This window comes from Harmonia axyridis, chromosome 6, assembly GCF_914767665.1.
Source record: "Harmonia axyridis chromosome 6, icHarAxyr1.1, whole genome shotgun sequence".
NCBI lineage: Eukaryota > Metazoa > Arthropoda > Insecta > Coleoptera > Coccinellidae > Harmonia > Harmonia axyridis.
Genome location: NC_059506.1, coordinates 6,506,754 through 6,530,584, shown reverse-complemented (window position 1 = coordinate 6,530,584; position 23,831 = coordinate 6,506,754). Strand labels below are relative to the sequence as shown.

General features: G+C 35.3%; 2 protein-coding genes and 1 long non-coding RNA gene across 5 annotated transcripts in view; 1 reads left to right on the top strand and 2 right to left on the bottom strand.

Moving 5' to 3' along the window:
* The window catches only part of LOC123682674 (regulatory-associated protein of mTOR), a 31,951-nt gene extending 29,241 nt beyond the window's left edge, over nucleotides 1-2,710 (bottom strand). Inside the window, exons 1-3 of one of the 2 annotated variants that reach the window (XM_045621429.1) lie at nucleotides 2,376-2,710; nucleotides 2,158-2,260; nucleotides 1,509-1,750 (exon numbers count right to left, since the gene is read on the bottom strand). In XM_045621429.1, the coding sequence (XP_045477385.1) occupies nucleotides 1,509-1,750; nucleotides 2,158-2,260; nucleotides 2,376-2,534 (504 nt within the window). In that variant the 5' untranslated portion in view covers nucleotides 2,535-2,710. The remainder of the gene's footprint in view (nucleotides 1-1,508; nucleotides 1,751-2,157; nucleotides 2,261-2,375) is intronic. The other variant, XM_045621430.1, reaches the window with a different exon arrangement.
* A 2,221-nt stretch (nucleotides 2,711-4,931) lies between these two features.
* LOC123682696 lies at nucleotides 4,932-6,243 on the top strand. Of its 2 annotated transcripts, none has more exons than XR_006747847.1 (3): nucleotides 4,932-5,156; nucleotides 5,441-5,681; nucleotides 5,774-6,243. It is a non-coding gene; the product is annotated as an uncharacterized LOC123682696 (long non-coding RNA). The 2 variants fall into 2 exon arrangements; XR_006747848.1 differs by lacking the exon at nucleotides 4,932-5,156 and adding an exon at nucleotides 5,373-5,385.
* A 7,486-nt stretch (nucleotides 6,244-13,729) lies between these two features.
* LOC123682677 (intraflagellar transport protein 56) overlaps nucleotides 13,730-23,831 on the bottom strand; it is a 29,912-nt gene continuing 19,810 nt past the window's right edge. The window contains exons 8-10 of the mRNA XM_045621433.1: nucleotides 20,499-20,667; nucleotides 15,870-16,222; nucleotides 13,730-13,974 (exon numbers count right to left, since the gene is read on the bottom strand). Of these exons, the coding sequence (XP_045477389.1) occupies nucleotides 13,834-13,974; nucleotides 15,870-16,222; nucleotides 20,499-20,667 (663 nt within the window). The 3' untranslated portion in view covers nucleotides 13,730-13,833. The remainder of the gene's footprint in view (nucleotides 13,975-15,869; nucleotides 16,223-20,498; nucleotides 20,668-23,831) is intronic.

Genomic DNA, 23,831 nt, shown 5'->3' with positions numbered 1-23,831 from the left:
GACAGAAGGAACGGGAAATAAACATAATGTGCTCGATCCCGTACAAGAGAGGTGGAAACTTAGTGCTACCAATCACAATCGAACTAGCTTCGGCTAGCTCGAATCCAGTACAGAGTACAGACATAGAAATTTATTGAAAAAACTTAATAATTGCCTATAAAAATGCATTAAAATATACCAAAAAATGTTACCTGTAAACGATTACTTAATGATCTTACTACTACACCAATCTTGAAAATTTTTTCAAACTTCTTTATATTTTTTCGGGCAATTAATTCTGTATGGTAACATTAACTGTTTGTCTTTTGGAAATGTATACCTTTATAATATTTCATCTTCACTATCTGAATTAATCGTTTTCAGCAAAACATTCACAATAATAAGATATCAACTTAATTTGAAAACATCAAAAGTGACATTCCCTCGGACATTCCTCCCCTCAATAACAATAATGGAATGTTCCCTTTCGGCCAATCGAATAGAAGCAGAGAAGTATAGAAGCACAGATCCATATTTTCCGATTTATAATAGTGAGTTATAGTAGTGAGTTATTATTAATCACGCTGTTTGTTAATAGATACTATTAATTGCTCAAAAGCAGTTGAATAATGAGTTTATAATTCAATAGGAGTAGATAAAGGTTTATTATTCAAATAATAAACCAAAAATAAATCTGAAAATGAATAGTTTCCATTTCATTCCATTCATAGCTTAATTTTTTTTATTCATTTAATCCGACCGCTGTGAAAACAGCATTTTATAGCTGAACGCTGGCTGTGTTCTAAGTGACCATGATCTAAAATTTATTTCTTATGAAAATTATAACTTCAATAAAAATTGACATGGATGGGATTTTTTTTATGGAATGTGGGATTCTCTGGATACTTAATAGGAAAAATATAACCTCATATTTTGTAGGGCAGAAATTCACCCCTACAACCTCCTTTCAATAAAAATTCATAAGTTCGTGAAAAATGACGTGGATAAGGATTTTCTCCAATGGAATGTTTGCTTTACTGAGTACTTCATAAGAAAAACATAACCTCATATTTGTCAGGCTGTAATTCATCACCTTGAACACCCATAATTTGTTTTCAATTGAAATTCACAAAATATGTTATATTTTCTTATAAAGTACTTTGAGAAGCATACATTCCATTAAAAAAATTCTCATCAACTTCAATTGTCACAATGTTAAGATTTTTTTATTTGAAACGAATGATAAGGGATATTAGGGGCGAAATTTTGCCTTACAAAATATGGAATTATGTTTTTCTTATAAAATCCCTTTTAGCATCATATCATAAAAGAATCCCTGAAGTTAAAATTTTTCTACGGAATGAGTTTCGTGTCATAGTTGCCTGTTTTCACATCGGTCTCATTTAGTACCCTTTATGTATTATGATAGTTATGTCATATTCAAAAAATTGCAATTAGTTCAGAGCCTGTACTTATTAGGTTCAAGAAAATTAAGATTTCAATTATTTTCGAGAGCCGTATATACACACCCTATTGAATACCCAAATCTCCCCATTTTTTGTTGGTTGTGGAACACCATGACCATTATAATGGAACAAACAACGCTCCTCCTTTGCAGCTTTTCTCATGGAGAAACATAATTTTTTCATATCATCTATTGTGGGGTCCAAGCATTGTTTATATCTAGCGCGAGGTTGCCATCTCTCATATTGTAACTGAAGAGTTGCCCCCACTTTCTCTAGGGTCTTTGCTGGTGACGAATTATGAGGATCTAAAAGGTATTCAGAAAATGAGCATGAATCATTATGGGTTTTTCTGAATGAGTCAATCTTTCAGATTTCCTTATAAATCCTTTATCTATTATCATTATTTACTTTGAGGTTAAATAGATTAGTGTTATGAAACATTTTTTTAAAAAGGATCCACTCAATTCAATATTGTTCAGTAGATCACATGTCCCATGAAGTGAGTAATTCTTATTACACATAAGAATGAAAATCTTATGAGAATTTTGATGTCACGATTAAAAAATTTTAAATCCCAATTGGTGATTAAGTTACGAATGATTATTTATCATTTGTCACTAACAAGTAATATTCTTGAATATGAGGAATAGTTCTTTTAAATTAGGAAATATATCGTAATAATAGCTATTTTAATCAGAAATTTGACAAATACCTATCCAGCACTCCATTCGAGCTGTTGGTGTAGTCTTTACAATATCTGGAGGATCAACTCCGAAATTCAGGCACAAAACTAAGGCAACACTCATGGTTTTCATCTGCAAAGAATAATGAAGTCGACAAATGTATGATCATATGTTGAAATATATTTAGGAGGACCTAGTGGACCCAAGCTCTTGACTTAGGGTGTTTTTTCCTAAATATTCCCCTTACCCTTTCCTTATTCCTCCAAAATTTAGTAACATAATCGGTTCCCTGTATAGGTTCCAAATGAGAATCTTGATTAAAACATAAAGGCAAATCATTATCTGTTATTTTTACATCTTCACAATTATCCTCCTCTTTAGGACTTAAAATACTTGGTTCCATCATTATCAACTGATTAATGTATAACTATAATAGAAAATAATTTAGGTTACACTTTTAATCCATCATACGTTTTGAAATAAAGTTCAATTGCTATCATTCGTCATTTTTGACAATATGGGCACAGCATGTTTTGGTTTTAATTCTCTGATCTATCATCATAGAAAAGTGAGGTTAAATGTTTTTTGTCAAGGATCTTTTTGAGTGGTTGTCTCCGACGTCAGATCGATTGCTCTTTCATTTCGTCATAATCTCTATAATTTTCGAATTTTGAGCCAAGAATAGTTGCAAACGAGAGATTGGAATTTTTTGTGTAGTCTCAAGATATTATACTATATGTCTCTTAATGTAGTTGTGAAAAAAATAATTTCAAGTTTGATACAAAGTTGTCTATCGCAATTTTGCATTCGATTTACCTACGAAGCGGTGGCGATAGGAGTTATTAAGTCGGAATTCATTCGAATGATATTGCATCCAGCTTGGCTACGATTTTCATTCACGTCTACATGGGTGGTCCCGCTAATTTCGTATTATTTGCCCATGGAGCTCAGCTTCGAGAAGTGGAGAGTTTTCCAATAAGTCGCTGTCTGGGCAGCTATCACTTTTGAAGTTGTCTTCTTTTGACATTTGACAAGTGAAAACTACGCCATTATTAAAATTGGAACGATACACGCTTCAACAATTGCAGTCACAGTTCGCAAAAACTATAAAGCACTTTTGGGTTGTCTTGAATCAGCTTCTCGGCTGGCAAAATATGGTGGAAAAATCGAAACCATGTATACAGGGTGTTTCATTGGGAAAGGGAAATACTTCACAGGTGCATAGGTGGCACCAAGGGGGTTCTGGAAATACACCATTTACTGGGTCTTACTGTCTTCGTAGCCGAGATACAGGGTGTTTTATGAATTTTTCCCGTTTCTTTCTGATGCCATATCAAACGAACCACCAGGTATATTTTCTTCATATTTGGCAAATATGTTCCTAATTGAGAGCCCAAACGTATCATGCAATAACCGCCTTGAAAATCCTGGTCCGGGTTAACAAAAAGTTATGAATCGTTTGAATCCTCGAAACAATATCCTGTACATCGGAATTTTGAAAAACTGTTTTAATATTCAGAAACACCACTAAAAACTAAACTGAGACGTGTACTTCAAATTTTCGCGCAAACAGTTTTACTGCACAAATTTTCAACGTAAAAGTGAAGTTTTAAAGAACTTGGATACCTGAAAGTGGTTTGATGTGACTTTTAACAATGAATTATCAAAAATATTGAATTCAAAATTATTTCAACATTACTTTGTAATTCATTTTTACATTGGTTTTCCTTTTTATAGCTGTATACCATTTCAGTTTTTATTTTTGTGTTACCTACTCTCTCGTCGTTTCTCATTACTGCACAAATATTCAACGTAAACGTGAAGTTTTTAAGAATTTGGTTTGCTGGAAGTGGTTTAAAGTAACTTTTAGTGATAAATCTATAAGTCAGTTATTGAGAGCATAGTCCTCTTTTGTGTGTAAAGTCTATTGTTTATTTTAGCAAAGCTGTTTTCACTACTGCGAATATTCATAAAATTTCGTATTCAATCAAGTAGGTTGACAACCATCACTTTGACAGAAGACCATTGTTTTTTAGGATAATTCAGATCATATTCATAGTTTCCTCATTGTTATCAGTGATTAAGAGCACGTTCACATGACAAGCGGTCTACGCGCGGTTGAATGAGCGGTTGATAATTGGATACCGTTCACATGGAACGCGGTTGCCAAGCGGTGAACGCGCGTTGCCGTAACGGCCCGTATTCAGTTTGAATTCTACATTTTGGTTTGAATCTGGATTCAGTATCAGATTTAGGTGAAAATTAAACTTTTTTGAGTTTTGATAGGTAATTATAGATCAAATAGTTTCTATTATTCATCAATTAAAACTGATCCTACTTAAATCATCTTCGTTTTGCCGATGACATCGTCCTAATAAGTAGCAACATGCAGGAATTGAGCGAGATGTTAAAACAACTTATTGATGCTCTGAATAAAGTCGATTTGAAAATTAATGTTTCGAAGACCAAACTTATCAACAACACCACAGAACACATCAACATTGACGGCACACAACTTGAAAATGTAGAAGAATATATAATATTTAAGACACTCAATAAGAATCGGCAAAGAAAATCAAACAGCAGAGATAAAAAGAAGAATCAGGCTAACTTGGATGACTTTTGGAAAGATGAAATATATATTCAGGAATAACGACATCCCATAAACCTTAAAAGGAAAGTTTTCGATGCCTGCATATTACCGGTAGCGACATATGGCCTGGAAACTATGGCAATAACTAAGAAGACCGCAAACCAGCTGAGGGTGATGCAGAGAGCGATGGAAAGAACTATGCTCAATGCATAGACCTAATATCAAATGGACAGGCCCTTAGAGAGAAATTCTGGCATGCCGCATATGAAAGAGAGAGATGGAGCTAGATGAGTCAACGTCAAAATCATATGATCAAAACATTGAACTCACATTCAGAAAATCGCTAATTTTTCTCTCATTCTGAATTGAACACATAGTTAATCTGATTGATTCGATTTGTAAAAGTGTTGAACATTCTAATAAAAGGAATTAGCGGTAAGTATTCCGTGAAATCTTTATCGGATTTCAATAAGTTCATGAAACTTATTGAAAGGCCGATTTCATCTTGAAAATTAATCGAAAGCTCATGTTTTTCTAGAATCCATCTGCTATTGCGAAATTCAAAGCACCAAAAGAAGTAATTTTCAAATAAAATGCCTCACACTCGTGCAGCCTTCAATTGTACAGCGAGCTTAGAAAAAAGCCAAAAAATGAAATTTCATTCGTAAGTATTTATTTCTTTTAATACCCTCTGAATTCATACATAAAGGAAATATCAGTTCACAGTTTTCCAAAGGATGACAAATTAAGGGAACAGTGGATGAAAGCTGAAGAAGAATTGATTTCAACCCTTTTTCCTTGTTGAAAATATGCAGCAACCGTTTTCATCAACATGATTTATTAATATTCATGGTACAAAAACTCTGAAAAAAAATGTTATTCCTTCAGTTTTCAGTTTCTCCAATTATATGCCTGAGAGATTAAATTATGGAGATAAATGTCTTGAAGATAATATTGAAGGTACATCAATATTTTATTTTTTATGGATGTGAAATATCTATTTATTTTCCGTCCATTATTTTATTCATTCATATAAATAATTATTGCAAAAGAAATTGAACAGGACCAGCCAGAGACAAAACAGCAAGAGATGGGGCAACCAGAGACGGTACAACTGTTTATAAAATCAAAATCCTCTGCTGCTGTCATGGAGGATTTTCCCCCCAGATTGAATACTAAAATTAGAAGCCTGGGAATGAGGATTTCCAAGAATGGAACACTAGACGAAGTAATATCTGAGAGAAACATCCAAAGAAAACCAATAATCTCAATGTTAAATAGGATATTATCGATTAAAAACATAAATGTGAATAATAAGAAAAAATTTACTCAATAGTTAGGAGCATAATAACATACAGCTCTGAAGTGGACAGCAGCTGGAAAATCTGAAAGGGACATGATACCAAATGATACAATAAGACATAGAATGGAAATAAGACATGATATTATTGATCTTAAGAACACAACAGTTGGTTTGGTACAGACAAGTCCATAAATACTTATGATACTAGGTGTGATTTAATAGTATATTATTCAACGAGCGGTAATGTAGGTCATAACTCACGCAGATGATGTTTGCAGCACGAGCCGCAGGCGAGTGCTGTAATTCATCAAGTGAGTTATGACCATTACCGCAAGTTGAATACTATACTTTATCTACGACTATATCAATAAATACTAAGAAAAAAATACAGACTTAGAATAAAGACAGAAGGAACGGGAAATAAACATAATGTGCTCGATCCCGTACAAGAGAGATGGAAACTTAGTGCTACCAATCACAATCGAACTAGCTTCGGCTAGCTTGAATCCAGTACAGAGTACAGACATAGAAATTTATTGAAAAACCTTAATAATTGCCTATAAAAATGCATTAAAATATACCAACAAATATTCCCTGTAAACGATTACTTTATGATCTTACTGCTACACCAATCTTGAAAATTTTTTCAAACTTCTTTATATTTTTTCGGGCAATTAATTCTGTATGGTAACATTAGCTGTTTGTCTTTTGGAAATGTATACCTTTATAATATTTCATCTTCACTATCTGAATTAATCGTTTTCAGCAAAACATTCACAATAATTAGATATCAACTTAATTTGAAAACGTCAAGAGTGACATTCCCTCGGACATTCCTCCCCTCAATAACAATAATGGAATGTTCCCTTTCGGCCAATCGAATAGAAGCAGAGAAGTATAGAAGCACAGATCCATATTTTCCGATTTATAATAGTGAGTTATAGTAGTGAGTTATTATAAATCACGCTGTTTGTTAATAGATACTATTAATTGCTCAAAAGCAGTTGAATAATGAGTTTATAATTCAATAGGAGTAGATAAACAATAATAATGTAAGTTCAATTCAAGAAAAATCAAATATGAAGATCAAATAGTTTGAAATTTTCAGTTTTTTAGATTGCCATACTAAATGAGGAACATATTCTGTGCCTTGGCTTAAAAATTCATCTTTAGAGAAGCTCATTCACTGAAAGGCTGAAAATGGGTATCTTAAATTGTTATTTAGTTGAAAATTACTTTTAACATATGTGAACAACAATATATAATGTTATAATATGTATTTTTCAGGAAAAATGAATGTATCATAACTGATCCTTGGAGAGATAAGGAGAAGAAGATCCATAAATTTCAAGATTTGGAGGAGTTTAGAACTAAGAAGAGGAAGAGCTCAATCCTGATATTTTTCAATATCCTGGATATTAAATGATTGGAAGAGTGAATATCCTCCTTAGTGGAGAGTAAGAAATCCGACTGCGAATATGTTCTTCCTCACTCGCTGATAGGCTAGAGTCGGACCATTTTTTAAATTATTTATTGTAATAATGTATTTTGAATAGCAATAAAAACTTAATGAATACAGTTCTTCATAAACTCTCTTTTTTTTAATTGCCTGTGATATCTGGAAACAATTTTTTGAAAGATTTTACTATTATCAAATTGATAAGTGACTTGAACTAAACTAGTTGGAAGTAATACAAAATTGAAGAATGAAATGTAATAGACATAACTGATTGTATTCAAACGATAAAATTGTTTGTAAAAATGATTTTTCATTCTACCATCAATAATATTTGTACTTAGAATTTTGGTTGTCGAAAGCCAAAGTAATAAAATAGAACAACACAAATAGGTGATTACTAAGCAGTATACTTTCATTTTGAATCTTTAAATGGTTATATTTGAGAATTAGTCTATATTGAATTGATTATTCCAACCAAACATTTGAAAGAATGATCATCTTCACTCAATAATAACATAATATAACGATTTTCACTTGATAAAAATATATGAAAATTATTCTCATTTTAAGTTGCGATATAATAAAAAATATATTTTTTCTACTATCTTAATAGAAAACTTCATTCTCGACCCTAAAGAAGGAAGGAAAAATGTTTTCCTCCCGGCAGGAGTAGAAGTACCATTTTCCTCCCTGACTGATAAAAATGACGACCTTAAAAGTAGTAGAAAAGACTATATACATACCTAAGGAAAAAATGCTTTCCTTTCTTGGTATATAAATAATAAAAATATTATTTATTATAGCTTTTTCCATAAATTCTCAAACAAAAATTAAACTTTTGATAGTCGAAAATAGATTAATATAAGAAAGATTTCAAGCAATTCTAACCCTCGTTTACATTGCTAGAATTCCAATATATCAAAATAACAATGAGTTTCATTCAGAATAAAAGAAAAATTCAAGATTTTCCAAACGTAAGTCCAATGTTTTGGTCATATGATTTTGACATTGACTCATCCATCTGCATCTCTCTCTTTCATATTCAGCCTGACGCAGGGGCGGATCCAGGCGATGTTTGAGGGGGGGGCCATAGAAAGTCACGGCTCATATAGGTTAGAAAAATGGCGGAATTTTTTTTTTGTACCTACTGGATCAAGAGTTTTTTTAAAGAAAGATGGATTTTTGTAAATCATATCATATTCAGTTTCCAAAATTTTTGTAGAACAAAAACAAGTTCCAAAAATTTTATGTATTTCATAAATATATGTAAATTTATTTCACAAGAAAACTCAGGCGCATGAAAGTATAAGGAGTAGTAAGAAGAAATCCATTATTTCTGCATAAAGAACGAGGCTTCAATTACCATAGTTAGAATGATCCAGTTTAGGTCAAATATGCGCTGTTTCGTTTGATAACTACAGTTCCAAGTGCACAGTTGTGTCTTAGGGGAGCAGCTCTTCGTAGATAATTCCTTGTCAATCTCACTAAACACAAAGCAAAATCTTCCCGGCCGTTTCCGATGGCTCATCGCGTTTCGACCACGACCGTTTTTGCTTGACGTTGTCGTAAATGATCCACTTTTCATCACAAGTTACCAAGCGTTTCGAAAATGGGGCGATTTTGTTGCGATTCTGCAGTGATTCGCAGTGGAAATTCGGTCCATGCGGTGTTTTGCGTTAATTCATGTGGATCCCATATATCTAGCATCTTCTTGAGATCAGCCTTATGCAAATAGTGTTCCAAACGGTTTATTGTGCACTCTTAAGCTCTTGAGCAATCGAAACAGGACTAGACAATGTCCATGATTTTATCGATATTTACGACAGTTGGCCTTTCAGTGCGTGGTGCATCTTTGACATCGAAACTACGGAACGGAATCGACGCAACCAAAATTGCACATGTTTGGCTATTACAGTATCAGGTCCATAAACACTATTCACATTTTCAGCCGCCTGGCTTGTTTTTTGCCTCTATCTAAGAAAAACTATAAAAAATAGCGTATTTTTTCTGCTTGTGTTTATCTTTGTGGCGCGCTCAAACTTGACTGAGTCAACTCATCACAAAACTGTCAGAATGATTTTGTAGTGCGAAATCTCATTTTTCTAACGCCATATAGTGGAAACTGATCGGACTTGTACAACGCGAGATACAAATAACTAAAGCCAGCATTGAAAAAATAATGGATTCCTATTAAATAAAAACATATGATCAAATATTAAAAATTCAATAACAAATTCTGGTCTCCTATTTTTGATTAGCGTATCTTCGGATAATATGTATTTTCAACATTCAGACTGCTGCAAATGGTCCTGTGTATATGCATTAATGCCAAACCATTCAACCTCTTTAGAACCATTCAACCATTCTAGATCATATCCAATCTTTCACACTTCTGAGTGCCCATATGCATTGTTTTCGATGATTCAGGATATATTTTTAAATTTATAAGGTCCGCGAGGGGGGGGCCATGGCCCCCATGGCCCCCCCCCCTGGATCCGCCCCTGGCCTGACGCGAACTCTTCGTGAAAGTCTTGTTAGGGCCTGTCCATGTGATATAAGGTCTATGGCTCAATGTCAGTCTCAGAGACAGAAAAAGGAATGAAGAAATCCGACAAAGAACTAGAGTCGTAGATATTATAGCGCGTGTTGCAGAATTGAAGTGGCAGTGGGCAGGACACGTGGCTCGACAGAAAAAAAAAGTAAATTAAATTCAACACAAATAGCAGCTATAATACAGTTGTTTAAAGTTTTTCAATAGACTGCCTAATGAAATCAAAGAAATAAATAATTATAAACCATTTAAGAATATAATATTCAATTTATTGTTGAATAATTATAATTAGAACCATATACTTAGTACAGTAGATTTCTGCTGTTAAGTGGTAGGTGAATGTTATTTTGATACTATTTCTCTTCATTTGTATGATATTTGTTCTACGTGTATCTCATGATTTCTAAATAAAGAGCTATTATCATTTTTATGTGGTCACATAATACATTTTTTTTTCTTCATTAGCATCTCCTTCACAGGATATGATGACGAGTTCTTCCCAAGCCCGTCTCCTTGAGTTTTTATCTGAATATACACTACTTGTCATGTCGCATATTACAGGAAAATTCTCAATTTCATCTATGAATAATTTAGGAGCGTCCGGTTCCATTTTGAAATATTTCTGACCGAACGGATCGAAGGAAAATGTGACGTGAATACGTCTCTGGCATCTATCAGCTCGTGCCCGCGCGGTCATCTGAACGGTTACATTAGAAACCTATGATCTCAAACCGCGCGCCAACGCGCGGTTACTACGGGCAAGCTCTAGAACCGCGCTCTACGCGCGGTCCATAAAAACGCGCGGAGGCATGTGTACGCTTCGAAGAAAATTCATGTACTTGTAAACGCGCGGTTTCAAACCGCGCGGAAACCGCTCGTCATGTGAACGGGCTCTTTGTTTTGTCGAATTAAAAAAATGCCTTATACATTTTCAAATGAGGAATATGCCGATATCAAACTAATGCAACCCAATTCTCAATAAATAGAAATTGAAATGGTATACAGCTATAAAAAGGAAAACCAATGTCAAAATGAATTACAAAGTAATGTTGAAATAATTATGGATTTAATATATTTTTGATAATTCATTGTTAAAACTCACTTCAAACCACTTTCACCTGTGAAGTATTTCCGTTTCCCAATGAAACACCCTTTATACGTCGCTCGAGACAAACTGACAATATTGCTGTTGTTTCCTTTAAAGTAGACGAAAACCTAGGTTTGTTGATCTTGGGCATTAGGCTATGATTAATGATTTTTTATGGCCAAAATTGGAAGATATTGATGTGAAGGAAGTTTATATTCATTATGACGGCGTTACATGCCACACAGGAAAAGAAATAATCGTAATTTTGCAAGAAAATATACCTGACCTTGTTTTTTCTCGAAGATGTGATCACAATTGTCCACCGAAATCTTATGATTTAACAAACACGTTTAGATTTTTCCTTTGGGCCCACGTGGGCATTTATTCCATGCTAATGCTCCACAATCGATTCAAGACCTTGAAGACAGAAGTTGTGAAGTTATCGAGGACATATAGCTGCAAATGTGCGAATTGGTAATGGAAAATTTCATGAAAAGTATTTATCGTGCTGCAACCGTAGCTGTGGCGGCCAGTTGGCTGATATCATTATGATCTTTATTTTGGAAAACCTTTACCTAAAGAAATGGCATAGACCGCGGCCGAAATTGTGCCTTATAGTGTCACTACTCCCACCCTCTTCTTGTAAAATCGAATGAAAATCATTCGAATGAATTACGAATAATATTGTCAATAGATTTCTGAAAATCTTTGTAGAAATAATAACTAATAATAATAAGATTGAAAAAATTCATATTACTAAACTTCAAAATGAATGACTTTATTCCAACAGCTGATATTTTTAATCGAATTTAATAATCGAATGCGTAATCGCATGAACTATCATTAGTAAATATTTTATGGATAGATATAGCGGAATAATAGACACAATATTTTTACCTCTTCTATTGACGAATGTGTTATGGTACGTTTCAAAATAGTTATTCTCCTAACAAAGTGCGGAAAGTGGTACTTTCCCGCATTAAACTGTCGTTCGGAGTTCGGTCAAGCAGTTGAGTGCAAGAAAGACACTTTCCGCAAGAGTTAGGAATAACATTTTTTCTACAAGCACTTGAAATAAAATGAAACTTGAAAGATTTGATTAATTATTCGCGTAGACATATGAATGACGGCCGCAATTCTGCATGTCGTTACCATAACAGACATGACATAATTTAATTTATTCTTTAATTGCGTGCGGAATAATCCACTGCTATTTCTTTCCCGCTCGCATATGCGTGCGGAAAATAAAGAACAGGGGTTTTTCCTGTACTGTGTGGAAAAGTGACTCTTCATTGTGACTTAAAATGCGTGTGGAAAAGGAATTGAAAGCGCTTGTAGAAATTAGTAGGTATATTGTGCAACAAGTGGGGAAAGTCCAACTTTTCTCGCAAGTGTGGAAGTTTGTGGCACGAGCCTGAAAGGCGAGTGCCACAAACACACGAGCGAGAATAGTTATTTATAATACAAGTGCAGAAGGCATTGATATTCTTCCACGAGTTCAAAATTCAGAAACGAGCCACGAAGTGGCGAGTTTTGGAATGAACGAGTGGTAGAATGAGCCTTTTGTACGAGTATTATACATTATTTTCTCTAATTCATTGCATTTTCATTGAAATTAATGAAATATTTCCATAAATATCATATAGTGATTTTTGCATTGAAAAATGTTGGTTGGCAGAACTGATTTCTTTAAGGCAAATTGATGAATTGACAGATAAAGCCGTGGCGGAAAGTTCGGAGTACCAACATAGAATAATAAAATATAACCATGAAAACTGTGCGTTTCTGATATATTCTCGCACGATTTTGTTCTACAAGATGTGGAAGAATGAACGGAATAACCACAGAATTAGAGAAAAGGACTTTCTCATCCACATGTTGCACACTATACTTTTCCTACAACTGCACAAATTTAATTAATTCAAGTAATGGACTTGATTAAAATCAAAATGGAAAAACCTTTTTCCTACAACTGCTATGAAAAGTAACGTATTCTTCATAGCTTACTCAATTTTGAAACTATGTATTGCTCATACTGTGGGAAATATTATTTCTCACGGCACTTTGCCCACACCTCGCTTGGTAGACCAATGAAATTGGGCTTTTGATGAGTCGTTTCTATGGAAACGCAATAAATTAGCACATAGTGTCAACGAAGGTCATTTTGATTTGAATCAAGTCCATTACTTGAATTATTGAAATTTGCAGTTGTAGGAAAAGTGCAACATGTGGAGAAAGTCATTTTATCGCTCGTGTGTTTGTGGCACACTCGCGAGAAAAGTTGGACTTTCCCCACTTGTTGCACAATATACTATTATGGTGGTGATTTGCTCGATCAAATCATTTCTGTGTTCAATTTCAGTTCATTTTTGACATTTCCATACATTGCAAACTACAATCAGAGACAACAATGAGACGCCTACAATAAATGAATTGATCGGCCAATAAAAGTTTTATGAAACCCGTTGTTTGTTGTTGTTGTTGTAGGTACAGTAAATAAATAGATGAGTAGATCCTTATAGAAATGAAATTTACTCATATAGTGAAGAATTACAACGCATACATTTATTCTTTTCAGACTCATTTCAATAATTCATAACTCCTTATTATCATAATTCATTTTATCAAAATCAGGAATTTCCAACAGATTCGATACTTAAAAACTAATTAGATTTTAAATTCAACAGATTATGATATAATAATTGCACAAATTCAGAACCCACTGATTCTTCTTTCCTTGGCCCATTTTTTTATGGTTTTAGCTATTTGATCTGCTTGTGAATTGGGTGAATTATTCAATAGAGCTAGAGCATCATTCAGCATCTCTTCTGGAAAAATCTTAGCTATAACACCCTGCAAACAAATTGATTGGATTATTTTTTCAGTTTTACAAAATGTTTTCCATTAGGAGGTTTCATTTTGAAAATCCAGCCATCTGGACAGCTGTCACTTTTGAAGCTGAATCATTTTTTGACATTTGATAAGTTAAAATTACGCCATTATGAAAATGGACGATACAGGCTTCAACAACGGATTGAAAATGTTAACATTCACTACAAAAATGTTGAAAATGCACAGTTCGCAAAACTAAAGCACTTTTAGAATTAACTTAAAACACCTTATCAGCTGGCGCCTGGCAATAGTGGAATTGGTGGAGAAATTCGAACAGTTGTGACAAGTTAGTTATGTCAAGAATCGAAATCACGGTTTTTGGCCTGGGTTTGTGATAGGACCGCACTTATTTCGAAAATGAGGCTGATGCAACTGTTAGGGTGAATGGATGGCGCTACCGAGCTAAGATGAGTTTTTTATGGCCTAAATTTGAAGATATTGATGTGTACGGCGTTTTTTTTTTAATAAGACGGTGCTACGTGCCACACAAGCAATGAAACAATCGCAATTTTGCAAGGAAAATGTTCTGGTCATGTTATTTCTCGAAGAGGTGATGATCACAATTGGCCACCGAAATCTTGCGATTTAACTCTTTAGACTTTTTTCTCTATGGGGCCACGTGAACGATAATGTCCATGCCAATACTCCACAATCAATTCCAGACCTCAAAAATGGAATTGATGAAGTTATCGAGGACATATAGCTATGGAAAGGATATAGTGCTACAACTGTAGCTGATTTTGTCTTCAACACCTTAAAAGCTTTTTGGGCCCCGTGAAAAATAAGGTCTATGCCAATACTCCATAATTAATTTAAAGATGGAATTCGTGAAGTTATCGAGAACATAAAGCCCCAAATGTGCGAATTGGTCATGAAAATTTTCTTGAAAACGATATGGTGCTGCAACCGTAGCCATGGCGATCATCAGGCTAATATCGTTAATGGCATATATTATTCTTATTATTTGAACTGGGGTCGTTTTGGTTCGGTAAGCCATCCGAGAACTGCGACCATGCAGATCTTTTGTTCTTTACCCTACTCATTCATAGAAACCCAGAGAGGTCGTCAATGACGTTAATAAAACAACCTCCTCAGGGGCCTTGGCCGTTACCTCTCTGGTATCCAGGACCGACTTACCCATGTGAATGGTTCTTAGGCCAGCCAGCTCCGGACACCTGCATACCAAATGTTCGGCTGTTTCTACTTCCGATCCACAGAGCCTGCAAATCTCGTCTGCTGACTTTCCCATGCCCTGTCAGCAGTCCCACCATCACCCGATGCTCGGCCCCGCGATAGCTTCAGGAGCTTTTTGGCGTAGGTAGGTGAAAAATTCACGAATTTCTTTGCCTGAACAAGTCTAGGAGTGTTAGTCCAGTGGATTATCCTGTTGTTCAACTCCCATAGCTGGACTGCAGCTTTATATTGGTCTTTTCCTATCCCACAGAAAGTCTCAGGTCCAGCAGATGTTAACCTTGATGCACTTTTTGCATGTTCATCAGCTCTTTCATTTCCTTCAACCACCCAGGGCCCAGGTACCCATAGTAGAGTAACCTTATTTCCTCTGGCCAGTTGCTTTATGGCGTCACGGCGGTCTGTAGAATCGAGGGCTTCCTTCCCAGGGCTTTAGAGATCCTGAATTTAGGTCCATATATCCCAATGACGACGCCCTTCTCTGTTTTTGATCCATCAGGGAACCATATCGTTAATGACATACCTTTCTCTTTACAATGAAATAAACATCCATTAATATCTCTTAAACTATACTGGTTTTTTTTTTTAAATCGACATGAAAACTCATATTGGAAAACCCTTCATTACCCACAAAAAACAGGATTTTCATTCAATCAAATAATTACCTGAAAAACACCAACCACAGCTCCTCTTTTACCTTCCCAAAACTCTGGATTTGGTTCGAGTCTATCTAGCATATCGAACGCTTTGGCTGCATACCAAAACTCCCCGCATCTGTAGCAATCGTTAGCGAGTAGCAACAGCAAATTGAAGCTTTCAGGACCGCTCTCCATCTTCAGGAACAGTTCCCACGCCTGCTGAGCTTTCTTATTCGTTATATAGCATCGAGCCAGATGCGATAAGTAGATGTAATCGTTCTTTATCTTTTCGCTCTTTATGAGCAACAGGGTTTCTTCGGCTTCTTTGAACTGGCCGCAAGCGGTTTTCGCTTGACCGTAGTTGAAATTGAAAGTGTCATCTGCGAAAAGAAAACCAACTACACCACACAAATTACACATTCTAATGAGATCCTGAAGGTCTAATAGACTTGGCTACTGAGGATAATGACTTTTATTACATTTCTATCTTCATAATTATAATGAGGATGAAATATTCATATCGTAGCTTGGGTATCATTATGGTGTTGTATGCTTTGCTACATACAGTGTGGAACAGCCAAATGGAATAAATTCGATAACGGATAAATGAAGGCGTGTTGGGAAAAACGCTTGGACACGTCGATTTTTATTTTTAACTGCACATCTTTTTCAAAAAAAAAAATTATATAGGGTGCGTCATGTGACAGTGGCCAATACCAACTTTCTTATTTTAAACGCAAGCCCCTGTATATTATTAATTTTTTGGATTCTTCAGAAAATTCTAGACATAATTCATGTACAATGTCCTATACCTATCTTCAACTGTTTCGGAAATATTAAGTATTTTCAGATTTATTACAAAAATTAACATTAAAAATAGAAAATTATTTTATTTCACAAATTCGCTACATTACATTCAATACTTATTTCCCATTTAGCTCTTGATAATGAGAAAGTAAACAAAAACCATTCCTGCGTTTCTTTTAACTGATATGAAATGAAAAAAATACAAAAACAGTTTTCTTTATGTTCGTATAAAACTTGTAGCCTTAGCAACTTGTTGTCTACCTGCATGACAGTAATGATTAGTGTCAGTGCTATTGTCGTTTGAATTTCGTTAACTGTACGTAATAATATCAGAAAAATGGTTCATTTAACAGGAATGCACAAAATAACAATTTTCTATTGTTAATGTTAATTTTTGTAATAAATCTGAGAATACTTAATATTTCCGAAACAGTTGAAGATAGGTATAGGACATTGTACATGAATTATGTCTAGAATTTTCTGAAGAATCCAAAAAATTAATAATATACAGGGGCTTGCGTTTAAAATAAGAAAGTTGGTATTGGCCACTGTCACATGACGCACCCTATATAATTTTTTTTTTTGAAAAAGATGCGCAGTTAAAAATACAAATCGACGTGTCCAAGCGTTTTTCCCAACACGCCCTCATTTATCCGTTATCGAATTTATTCCATTTGGCTGTTCCACACTGTATATCTACGGTCCTGCAATAGTGTGTTAGGCTTCCATAGCTGCCAAACCAAACGTTTTAGAAATTTAGTTGAAAAGCATTCCCTTTGTACTTTTAATTCTGCATCTCTGGAAATTATTTTCTGATATACAGGGTGTTCCCAAATAAAATTATTCAACAAATGAGTTATTTTTTAAATGAAACATCCTTTATATTTTTGCATATTTTCAATGCTCTTCAATACCTTTATCATGGTGCAAAATATTAGGGATATTTTTCCAACGGTACGGATCTTATTCAGAAAAAACTGCAAAATTTCGACGGAACAGTAGTTCGATAAAAACCCTTTATCGATTTTCAGAAGCTATAGAAACATGAATTTGATCAGAATTTCTTTTAACTTAAGAATTTGCCTAGTCATCGTTCCTAAATGATCAACCTCTCTTAGACAGGGTGTCCGTTATTAATGTCCAAATTAGAAGAATTTAAAATTGTTATTTCCCGAGTTTTTCGAATGTAACACCCTGTATTTTTCTTCATGATGATGTACACAGTTTCTCAGAAGTAACGAAAGGGCTATTTTCACTCCTGCATCCAGCAGGCACGAAAAATGAAATCAGAATGGAACATTTTATTCTAATATTGGATATAAAAACAAACGGGCGTTGGAAAAGACAAAGAAAAAAAGTTAATGAATTATAATTTTTCTGGATGCCGATAAAAGTGTGTAATCGTTACAATATATACACAAGTTACCAATAATACCTACTATGTTTGTGTTACTTATTCGGACAAATATTACCATTTTCATGTTGACCTTCAAGGATTATAATTTTGGAAGGGTTTTAAAGTTTTTCAAGAATTGGTCATTCAGTTTGGTTTCATTGTGTGTCTCATTTAAAATATCCGTCAGTTATTATGTTCATTATTCCTGAAATTTTTGGTTGAAATGTCTTTTTTCGTCTCTGCTGGACACAGGAGTGAAAATAATCCTAAGGTTACTTCTGAAAAAACGTAAGGTTTTAAACTGTTTCATCATCATGGAAGAAATACAGGGTGTTACATTTGAAAAAATCGAGAAAAAACAATTTGAAATTCTTCATATTTGGACATTGATAAGGGACACCCTGTATAAAAGAGGTTGATCATGACGAACGATGAAAAATTCTTAAGTTGAAAGAAATTCTGATCAAATTCATATTTCTATCGCTTCTGGAAATCGGTAAAGGGCTTTTACAGAACTACTGTTTCATCGAAATTTTGCAGTTTTTCTGAATAAGATCCGTACCGTTGGAAAAATATCCCTAAAATTTTGCATCATAATAGAGTTATTGAAGAGCATTGAAAATATGCAAAAATATAAGGGGTGTTCCATTTAAAAAATCACTCATTTGTTGAATAATTTTATTTGGGAACACCCTGTATATCAGAAATTAATTTCCAGAGATGCAGAATTAAAAGTACAAAGGGAATGCTTTTCAACTAAATTCCTTTAACGTTTGGTTTGGCAGCTATGGAAGCCTAACGCTCTATTGCAGGACCCTGTATATTCATAGCATAATTTCTGTATGTAGTAGTTTCATATGAAGGGTTTTCCAGAAAGAGGTTTCTATTGAATAGCCCACTATTCGAAAATGGGGATGATGGAAATGTAACGGTGAATAGATTGCCCTACCAATCTTTTTTACTATTTTTATTAATAATTTTTTGATGTTGTTGACGATTATTTTCAACAAGATGGCACTACGTGCCACACCTTTGACTATATAATCTGATATATAGTCTAAGTGCCACACAAGAAAACGAAACAATCACAAATTAGTAGGAAAAGTTTCCTGGTCGTATTATTTCTTGGAGAGGTGTTACAATTGACTTATCTCAAGAGGGGTGGCACGTGGCATTCTCGTGATCCGCCAAAGTTTAACTACTCCTCTCTCCTCAGCCTTTTTGAGGATGAGTGAACAATCTCTCTGATTTACCGTTTTTTTCTTCCTCTCGCAAGAATTGAAAATACATTTTTACGTCTTTATTTTTAATTTCAGAATAACCGTTTTTTTAATCCTTCTGCAAGACTTTTTCATTATTTTCATGCCAAAATTCCTAAAACAATAAATGTTTGTTGGGAAAGTTTTATCAAGCATATATTAATTCTATTTATTCTTCAATAAAAAATTCATCTAATTCTTTTTTCGCTACAAAAAATCGATAGAAATAAATAAAATGAAGCGTAGGGGGTTGTCCATTAATCACGTGATCTTTTTTTAGCATTTTTTAACCCCCCCTCCCCCATTGGTGATACGTAGTGAGGTTTAAGACCACCCCCCCTCCCCCTTCTCAACATCACGTGTATTTTTAGTACCTACAACAAATCTTGAAATTCTCTGAATATTATCTTAATTTAAATACAGGTATAAACTTTAATCTTATTTTATTCTGAAATTAAGGACCATAATAAAAATGTCTACACCAGGTTGCAAGTTTTTTTTTGATTGCCATAACAATAATAATAAACGAAGAGTGTAATCATAGGAAAAACATGTATTGTACTAGTACATGAATATATTTAATGTAGTCAAGGTCACTACACACCGCGCTGTGCCGCTTAATATTTGTTTAAAAATCGCGCGTTTGACGAAAAAATAAATACACGTGACATCTTACTACACCCCCCTCCCCCTTGTGATATTTTCGTGATTTTTATCAAACCCCTCCCCCCCTTTCAAGCCTCACGTGATTAATGGACAACCCCTAGGTAGTAATTTTCGTTTTTTTTTTTAATATCAAAATGAAACCTCTTATTGGAAAACCATTTTTTAAGTACCTACTTGTCATTTGTCATCGCTTTCGTCACAAAAAAAGAAAAGTTTTTTTGCAAAAAAAAAAATTTTATTAGACGTTGACATAATAGCTATATTTGTTATTTGACCTTTATGTTTGCCAATCCCCTATAAAGAGAGTGAAAATTTAAGCAACATAAATATTACAAAACCAGAAATTTCCTGATAGATGTGCTCGTCATATTATGATAAATGATATTTCCATTGAAAAATCGTTGGCCACAAATGGTTTCATAATTTCCGCTTTACATTTGTAAGAAAAATGTGGAAAAGATTGGATTTTTTTATCAGACCAATCTACCTAATTATCAACTGTTTATTACCACATTAATATAACAGTACCTGAATTATAGTAACTTTTAATCGAAGACAAATACACCAATACTTCTTCGAATTGTCCATCTAGAAAAAAAGCAGCAGCCATACATTGCCGTCCACTTATAGTGTCACATTCACTAGCTGAACTTCCTACCAATTGAAAATTTTCTTGAGCTATTTTAACATTATCTTCCTGAAACAAAAAAAAATCGGATATTTCGATATGAGAAATATTCTCGTTATACATTATATGTCGGCATATTTTTGACAAACATTACTAAATTAATTACATAATTCCATCGTATCGTAAACCTGTGAGAGATAACAAGTTTCAGTGGTGCTCCAAGATTATTCGATTTATTCAGAGTGGTATACCGTAAGATAATTTCATTTCTGGTCTGTGCGACTTATAAACTTCAGCATTTTTGATCGTGCATAATTTGTATGAATTTATTAGGTATTATCTGTTGATATTGCTTTCATGTAAATTACATTGTTTATTTTGGATCCTCGTTACCACAATTTTTTGATTGATTCACGCCTGACGCTCTACATATGTTGCTTGGGATCTCTGATAATTTCGAGCACATTCTGAAGGGAGCCATACCCGATCTGACTTATTGCATATTTTCACCTGTGTTTTTGATCCTGTGTTTCCTTTCATCCTTTTTTCAACCTAGGCCCACCTTGTACGTTAATTTAAGTCTCACCGATCGGCCTCGGCTGAGTGAAGCGTGTATCCTCTGTTTTTCATCCTTTTTTTTTTTTTTTTTTTTTTTTTTTTTTATTGCGTGAAGTTTGATCATCTCAATAATGTCCAACCAGCAGAGCAATAATCCCCGTCCGCTTCGGAGTAAGCCAGTTGTAGCGGAGTCCCAAACCGCTGGTTCATCGAATCAGTTGGACATGGTTTTGTCCAGATTGTCTGTCCTTGACGGGATTGCTGGAGATATTTCCGAGATCAAGCGGGCACAGAAGGAGCTTTCAGATAAGCTGAGCAGCTGTTTAAGAAGTGTGGAGGAACATGGCAAAATGTTGAAGCAGCATGCATCATCATTGCAGCAATGCAGTGGTGAGCTCAGTGTCCTTAAAGCTTCCCATTCAGTTTTGAGGGAGGACGTCTCGGCGCTGAGGAATCAGTTAGGGTCAGTTGATGTTGTGGCGTTGGAGAAAACTAGCCTTGTATTGAAGAGAGAGGTGTCGAACTTGAAGGATATCGCTGGTTCTTCCACCTTGATGGCGTCATGTGGTGCCGATGGCTCTGATTCTTCTTCATGCGTCAATCCAGTAGAGTTATTGGAGCGTGTTAAGCGAGCTAACAATATCATTATCCGGAATGTTCCTGAATCTGAAGATGTCACAACAGATAAAGATTTAATTATTGATATTATTTCGAAGATCAGGGACGGCTCAGCCGGCGATGTGGTCGCGACCAGAAGACTCGGCGGTTTGCGGCAGGGGGTGCACAGACCGGTTAAGGTAGAGTTTTCGAACCCGGCCGTACCTGCCAATATCCTGCGTCATAAACGGGTCCTTGCTGCGTTTGAAAACTACAGGAGGATTTCGGTGGATGATGATAAGACACCTCTGCAGATTAGGCAGCTTCAGAACCTTCGTAAGGAACTTGACAGAAGACGTTCTTCTGGGGAGGCTGATCTGACTATCAAATACAAAAAAGGAATACCTTCAATAATTAAAATAGCGCCGTCAAAAAACTGAAGTCTAACTTAATTACGTTGCCACTCATTTATACAAACCTTGCTTCTCTGAACTCCAAATTCGATGAGCTATCTGTCCTCGTTTGTGATCGTGAACCTGTGTTTGTTTTTCTTGCGGAAACGTGGCTTCACCCCAGGATGTCTGATCGTCAATTTGCGGTACCAGGTTATACATTATATCGTTGCGATAGTGTTACAACGCCTGGTCATGCTGGTGTTTGCATTTATGTTCGTGACGATGTAATACACTCATCCACGATTTCTCACTACTCAATCGCTACCCCTGGTATCGACAACCTGTTCTTCGATGTGAAATCAGACGACTTGGAGGTGTCTCTGGGCTGTATATATCGTCCCAGAAGTTGTGTTCACGATCAAGATCTATTTAATCATCTAGAACAACTATCGAATTCAAGAAAGAACTTGTTAATCGTTGGCGACTTCAACTTTGGAGATATTCGTGTCTGGCCTATTACTCAGCTGCCATCGGGTGGTTCCCCTTCCTTTCCTTTCGCGGATATGTTACAGAGGTCCAGTTTGACTCAGGTCGTGGATAAGCCTACTCGATTCAGACTAAATCAGCAGCCAACAACACCTGACCTCCTCCTCACCAATGACGAGGATCTTATCTCAGATATTGAGTATCTTCCCCCTTTGGGAAGGTCAGATCATGTAGTGTTGGGCACAAGCATTCAGATAAATGCATCCAGGCATCCAAAAAATGTGAAGAGGGTGATAAAGTCTGTGAATTATGAGAAGGTGGATGCTGCGCTCCGTGACGTTGGTTGGAGTTCGGTGCTTGATGGTCCTGATATTGAGGAGGTGTGGAATCGGTTTTCTCACACTTTGACGCAGATTCTTCAGGTTAACACTAGAACGAGAATAGTTAAACAGAGCCCGACTAAACCTTGGATCACTGGTGGTTTGTATGATGACATCCGCAGGAAGAAGAGTCTCTGGCAAAGGTTTCGTAGGAGTTGTTCGACACAGGATTTTTTGCGACATAGAAAATTTTCCGAATACCTCTCAGCCGTAATTAAACAATCCAGAACAACTTACGAGCAGAATCTGACCAGGCCTGAAAACAAAGCAAAGTTTTTCAAGTATATGCGATCTAAGTTTAATAGTAAAGTCTCGATTCCTATAGTTGTTGATGAACATGGTACCGTAGCGAGTAATGAGTCCGTGTCAGCTGAGATTCTTGCCAACTCTTTTTTCTCCTCCTTCACGACTGAACCAGATGGTTCAATGCCAGTTATCAACTGTCCCAGAAAAGTGGATTCATTGGAGAGCATAACAGTTACTGATTCCATGTTGGAGGAGTATCTTCATGGATTGGATGTTTCTTCTGCCCCTGGTCCTGATGGATTTTCGCCAGCTTTTCTCAGGGCGTGTTCAGGCTCTCTCAGTGGACCATTGTGTACTATTATGAATCGTGTACTATCTATGGGTTATTTACCTTCAGCTTGGCGACAATCGACGGTAACGCCAATTTTCAAGAAGGGCGATAAACTTAAGGCCGAAAACTACAGACCCATAAGTCTCACTTCTGTTGTGGTCAAGGTTCTTGAGAGGGTAATATCCCAACAGGTGCTTCAGTTCGCATTGCGGGAGTCCATTATTCCACCCCAGCAGCATG